This window comes from Odocoileus virginianus, chromosome 2 (genome assembly GCF_023699985.2).
Source record: "Odocoileus virginianus isolate 20LAN1187 ecotype Illinois chromosome 2, Ovbor_1.2, whole genome shotgun sequence".
NCBI lineage: Eukaryota > Metazoa > Chordata > Mammalia > Artiodactyla > Cervidae > Odocoileus > Odocoileus virginianus.
Genome location: NC_069675.1, coordinates 43,568,754 through 43,575,513, shown reverse-complemented (window position 1 = coordinate 43,575,513; position 6,760 = coordinate 43,568,754). Strand labels below are relative to the sequence as shown.

The window sequence follows — 6,760 nt, the reverse complement described above, 5'->3', positions numbered from 1 at the left end:
TGAGCTCACTTTCACATTTAAAAAAATTTTAAATGTATATTGTAGTTGACCCCACTCCAGTACTCTTGCCTGGAAAATCCCATGGATGGAGGAGCCTGGTAGGCTGCGGTCCATGGGGTCGCACAGAGTCCGACACAACTGAAGTGACTTAGCAGCAGCAGCAGCTGATTAACAATATTGTTAGTTTCAGGCGTACAGCAAGGTGATTCTGTTGTACATATACATGTTTCTTTTTCAAATACTTTTGCCATTTAGTTTATTGCAGATTATTGAGCAAAGTTTCCTATGCTATGCAGTAGGTCCTTGTTGTCTATTTAAAATATAGCAGTGTGTACATGCAGGTTCCAAACCCCCAATCTATCCCTCCTGCCCACCATTTCCTCTTGGTAACCAAGTTTCTGTTTTGTAAATAATTTCATTTGTATCCTTTTTTAAAGTTCCCCATATAAGCAATAGTATATATTTGTCTTTAACTTGTTTTACTTAGCATGACAATCTAGGTCCATCCATGTTGGTCCATCCATTGTTTCATTCTTTTAATGGCTGAGTAGTATTCCCATGTGTATTTGTACCACGTCTTCTTTATCCATTCCCCTGTTGATGAATATTTAGGGTGCTTCCATGTCTTAACTATTGTAAACAGTGCTGCAATGAACATACGGTTGCATGTGTCCTTTTGAATCATGTTTTTCTCTGGGTATTTGCCCAGGAGTGGGATTTGCTGGGTGATATGGTAGCTCTATTTTTATTTTCTTAAGGAATCTCCTTACTGTTTTCCATAGTGGTTGCACCTATTTACATTACTAACAACAGTGTGGGAGGGTTCCCTTTTCTCCACATCCTCTCCAGCATTTATTATTTGTAGACTTATTGTTCCAAACTGTAAACTTTTTATTTTGTTTAGGGGTATAGCTGATTAACAGTGTTGTGATAGCTTCAGGCAAACAGCAAAGGGACTCAGCCATACATAGACATGTATCCATTCTCCTGCAAACTCCCCCCCACCCCCACCAGTCCAGGCTGCCACATAACATTAAGCTGAGTTCCCTGTGCTGTAGGGTAGATCCTTGTTGGCTATCCATTTTAAATACAGCAGTGTGCACATGTCCATCTCAAACTCCTTATCTCTTCCCCTCACCCTTCCCTCACAGCGACCATAAATTCCAAGTCTGTGAGTCTTTCTGTTTTGTAAATAAGTTCATTCGTATCACCTGTTTTTAGATTCCAAATATAAGAGATGTCATACAATATTCCTCCTTCTCTGCTTACTTCACTCAGTAGGACTCTCTCTAGATCCATCCATGTTGCTGCAAATAGCATTATTTCATTCTTTTAATGGCTGAGTAATAGTCCATTGTATATATGTACCACATCTTTACCCATTCCTCTGTTGATGGACATTTAGGATGCTTCCATGTCTTGGCTAACGTAAACAGTGCTGTAATGAACATTGGGGTGTGTGTATCCTTTCGGATCATGTTTTTCTCTGGATATGTCCCAGGAGTGGAATTACAGGGTATGTTAGCTCTATTTTTAGTTTTCTACAGAACTGCCATACTATTCTCCATAGTGGCTGCACCAGTTTGCATTCTCATCAACAGTGTAGGAGGGTTCCCTTCTCCAGCATTTGTTTGTGGATTTTTTTGATGATAGCACCTCACACCAGCCAGCATGGCTATCTTATTGCAGTTATATTTGCATTTCTCCAGTAATTAGCGATGTCAAACATCTTTTCTTGTGCCTCATGGCCATCTGTATGTCCTCTTTGGAGAAATGTCTCTTAAGTTTTCTGCCCATTTTTGAGTGGGTTGTTTTGATGATGTTAAGCATCATGAGCTGTTTGTAAATTCTGGAGACTAGTCTTTTTTCAGTCACATCATTTGCAAATATTTTCTCCCAATCTGTAGACTTTATTTTCTTTGCTGGGTGCATTTAAGAAGGTCCCATTTGTTTATTTTTCTAGGAGATGGATTGAAAAAGATGTTGCTGTGATTAATGTCAAGAGTGTTCTGCCTGTATTTTCCTCTAGAAGTTTTACAGTGTTTGGTCTCACATTTAGGTCTTTAATAATTTTGAGCTTATTTTTGTGTATGGAGTTCATATTATTTGCAGACTTTTTTATGACAGCCATTCTGACTGATGTGAGGTGATACATTATAGTTTTTATTCAGATTTCTCTAATAATTAGCAGTGTTGGGCATCTTTTCATGTGCCCCTTGGCCCTAAGTGTGTCTTCTTGGAAAAATGTCTCCTCAGGTCTTATGCGTTTTTTGATGGGGCTTCTCTGGTAACTCAGACAGTAAGGAATTCACCTACAGTGTGGGAGATCTAGGTTCAATCTCTGGGTTGGGAAGATCCCCTGGAGAAGGAAATGGCAACCCACTCCAGTATTCTGACCTGGAGAATTCCATAGGCAGAGGGGGCTTGTGGCTACAGTCCATGGGGTTGCAAAGAGTTGGACATGACTGAGCAACTTTCAAGCCTTTTGCCTAAATTTTTATTTTTTTGAGCCACATAAGCTGTTTGTACATTTTGGAGATTAATCCTTTGTCAGTTACATCATTTGCAAATAGTTTCTGGCATTCTGTTGGATGTCTTTTTGTCTTGTTTATGGTTTCCTTTGCTGTGCAGAGCTTTTGAATTTAATTAGGTTCCATTTATTTAGTTTTGTTCTTATTTCCATTACTCTAGGAGAGGGATCAAAAAAGATACTGCTGCAATTTATGTCAGAGTGTTCTGCTTATGTTTTCCTCTAACAGTTTTATCAATACCAGTGTCACATTTAGATCTTTAATTCATTTTGAGTTTATTTTTGTGTTCAGAGTATTCTGGTTTCATTTTTTTACATATAACTGTCCAGTTTTTCCAGCACCATTTATCGAAGAGACTCTTCATTATATATTCTTGCCTCATTTGTCATAGATGCATGGGTTTATTTCTGGGCTTTTTATCCTGTTCCATTGATTTATATTTCTGCTTTTGTGCCAGTACCATACTGTTTTGATTACTTTGTAGCTTTGTAGTATAGTGTGAAGTCAGAGCGCCTGGTGCCTCCAATTTCATTGTTCTTTCTCAAGATTCTTCTGGCTATTTGGGGTCTTTTGTGTCTCCATAGGTTGAAAACCACAAAACTGTTACAATTTTTGCTTCAGCCATCAAAGGTAACTCAGAAAACTTGAGAAGAGAAAGAAAACCTATTTCATTTACTGATGTTTTCACTTTCCATGCTCTTGCTTTCTGATGGCTCAAGGTTCTGTTTTATTGTTTCCTTCTTGTTTAGAGAGCTTTTCTTTAGTCACACTTCTAGGGTAGGTCTGCTGGACAAAACGTCTGTTTTACTTCTGAGAATGTTTCAATTTCCCCTCCCTTTCTGAAGGATGTTTTCACTAGAATTCTGGAAAGACAGTTCTTTCAGTCCACAAGAAATGTGCCTCTCGCTTCCAGGCCCCCTGGTTTCTGAGGAACTTGCTGCCGCTCTGTGTCAAGACATCACCACCTGGAGGAAACGAGTTATTTTTCTGGCCCATTTTTAGGTTCTTTTCCTGTGGCTCTAGTTTTGAGTCTTACTGTGAGGTCTTGGTGTGGACTCCTTTGGTTTTATCTTATGCTCATCGGCATTTTGAATCTGAGCCTTTACGTGGCTTTGCCAAAGTCAGGAAACGGTCAGCCCTTCTTCTTGGAATATTTTTTTCAGCTCCCCCTTTGTGTCCCTTGTTCTTTAAACATATGCCATGAAAACCATGGGGAAGAAAGTTGAAGGAATTAATCTCCCAGAAGAATTCTAGATATTAGCAATAAATAAGGTAAGAGAATTCTGGAGCCTGGGGCTTTGGGGTTCTCCCAAACACACTACACAGCTGAGCACCATGGAGCTCCATGGCTGCGTGCTTTCCTTGGTGACCCCGGGCACCAACAGCAGTTCCCCAAAAATGGTGTATCACTCAGTTCAGGCCAAAATAATGACAACTGAATAGAAGAAGCTAGCCTCAGTCCTCTCCCTCTCACACGGTAAGACTCCTACTCTGCACAACAAATACAACAAAACCACAGCTTCCTTGGTGTGAGCCCAGAGATTCTGATTGGAAAAACAGGTCTGATTAAAAGATACATCCCCAGGAGATTCTGAAGGACAGACAAGCCTAGGTCACCCTGGTAAGAATGTAAACGAGCACAGTGCCCCCCTGCATCATGCTTTGATCCCTTTGGTGTCTGTGCGGGATATGTCACCACCACACAGCACCAAATGACTCAAAAATGTGTCGCTTTAACCCCCTACATGTTCTTCCATTTGTTATAACAGGAACTTAGAAAAACCTAACACTAAACTTTGAAAGAATTCTTAGTGAAAGTGGAAGTTCTCAGTTCCTACAGCACAGGTCGGTAATGGCACTTCCTTTTCTCTATCTGGTCTGTACTCCCAGAGAAGGATACACAATGATGCTAACCTTGGGTACACACAGCAGGTAACAGTATGCATAGTTTCAGCCCACATCCATACATCAAGTAACATATTACACCAACCTGGATGTTTACAGAACTTTCTTTAAAATGAAATTCACCATTATTTTTTGTAGCCATTCAATCTTTAAAATTAAATTATCTGATATTTTTCTTAACATTCAGAGATGCACCATGCAAAGTAGAAAGCCAATTGTTAAAACTTGAAGTGAGATTAAATTTCTTTTTTTTTTTTTTAAGCCTTGCAAGAGCAAGGCCTCAAAATATTGGGTACAAACTCAGAATTGCTCCTCTTAGAAAAATTAGTACAAGGCAGAAGATTTATATGCTCTGAAGAGAAACCACAGTATGAGTTTCAATATTTTATTAAAATAGCATATTTAACCACTGTTAACCAAGAATATTAATTTTGTCCCACCCACCCCAACCCCATATGCAGCACGACACAGTAGTGATTTCAAATATCCTTGATCGTGATAACCAACAGAAACATTTCAAAGTCAAGTTTGCAACTAAAAACTGGACCTTGGAAAAATTCTGCATTAGAAGAAACATCACAAAGCTCTCGAGCAGAATTCTTTTTTCTGCCTGAGAATTAATGCAGTATGCCACCCAGCTGACATTACTGCTGGTCTGTTCTTTCTCCTCTATGCATAGAATAACGTCTCGTTTATAAGTACCCACTTCATAAATAAATTGGCATTTTCACCTCATTTAATGTTCCTTTTCAGCTTCACAAAGAAACCAGTAAATAAAACTGTCAACGACAGTCACGACATAGGCTCTCACAGCAAGATAAAAAACTCGAAAATATGCAGAGATGCATCGACGCTATTTTACATAAAAAGATTTTAAAAAGTGCAAGGCAAAATCTGCAGTTTTTTTTAGGGGAGTTTTTAGGCACATCCATTTCTTAAAGCAAGCTTCAGTATGAATTCCAGTTTTTTCTTCATGACACCTGTTTTAGTTAGCCTTTCTTTTAAAAAAAAAAAAAAATACATCCTGTCAAGTGTGAAATAGGGCATCTACGGTCCCGAAAGGCGAGGTTTTCAGTTATGGCGTGTCCGTCCTTTTTTTATCCTTGCTGGCTTTGGTTTGGGGATGTACTGGTTATTTGCCTGGTACTCGAGTTCTTTCCGGAAGTAGTGGATGGCTTTGTTTAACCCTTCCTCCAGCGGGACCTGTTTAAAGACAGGGTGAGAATGAGGGGCAGCCTCCGCCTGCATGGTGCACTTTAACACCAGGGGCACCCTTCTCCTCTCAGAAGTCTCCATGGAGGAAGATGCTCAGGAAGGCAGCCAGGTAAGATCCACATATCTGACTCTCCTGGGGACACTCACCCTCTGGACCTTCACCCCTGGGGACCTGACAGCCTCTGCTCTGTCACTCCCAGGGAATCGAAACCATCTGCACCTTCAACCCCAGGGACTCTTCACCCTCTGCACAGGGACCCGGGACAACAACTGGGTAGCCTCATGATGTGGAGGCCACCAGAGCAAACACGGAGCAGAAATCACAACAGGTGCCCATGCCGTGCAGACACAATGAAGGACAGGAAAGCAGCAGCCCAAGGGCAGTCCACCTGGAGAAACTGGAGGACAGTTAGCCCAGGGAATGGGGGACCCTCGCCCCAGGAGGAGGGCAGTCTGCTCAAGGGGCAAGGGACCCACCCCCAGGGAGGGGGGCAACAAACCCGTGGGGGACAGATGAACCCACACATGGGGTTGAACCTCACAAGTGGGGGCAATGAGCCTGGGGAGAACCCAGGCCCCAAGGAGAGGACCAGTCAGCCCAGGGAGGACTCACAACCCAGGAGGGGGGCAATCAACTGGGGGGACAGGGGATGGGGAGGGGGACCCAGGCCTAGAAAGGAGAGCAGTGAGCCCTGGTAGGACAGTCAGCCTTGGGGAGAAGGGGACCCACACCACAGGGAGACTCAGTGAACCTGGGGAGATGAGTGGTCCATGCCCCAGGAGCGGGGCAGTCAGCATGGGAGGACATAGGGACCTTCGCCCGAGGAGGGAGGCAGTCAGTCTGGGGGACCCTTACCCCAGGGGGGCAGTCATTCTGGTTGAGGGGGCCCCATGCCCTGGGGAGTGGGAGTCAGCCTCTGGAACCTGGGGACACCAGGTCCAGGGGACAGCATTCCTGCCTGGGGGAGCCACACTGGGAGGCCGAAGGCCTTTAAGAGGGTGGGGAAGGCCAGGAGGTCTGCAGTTTGCAGGCTTTGGCTTCTCACTCGCCCACCCTGCTTGGCTTGAGTGGGGGCCAGTTTGGACAAGGTCACATAGGCAATGGACAC

The 6,760-nt window shown here is 42.9% G+C and overlaps 1 protein-coding gene and 1 non-coding gene across 3 annotated transcripts in view; both read right to left on the bottom strand.

Moving 5' to 3' along the window:
* Positions 1 to 4,696: 4,696 nt before the first annotated feature.
* On the bottom strand, positions 4,697 to 4,808 carry LOC139031790 (U5 spliceosomal RNA). Its single transcript, XR_011484294.1, has one exon. It is a non-coding gene; the product is annotated as a U5 spliceosomal RNA (small nuclear RNA).
* The window catches only part of UXS1 (UDP-glucuronate decarboxylase 1), a 55,765-nt gene continuing 53,812 nt past the window's right edge, over positions 4,808 to 6,760 (bottom strand). For both annotated transcript variants that reach the window (XM_020886005.2, XM_020886006.2), the window contains exon 15: positions 4,808 to 5,639. In XM_020886005.2, the coding sequence (XP_020741664.1) occupies positions 5,508 to 5,639 (132 nt within the window). In that variant the 3' untranslated portion in view covers positions 4,808 to 5,507. The remainder of the gene's footprint in view (positions 5,640 to 6,760) is intronic.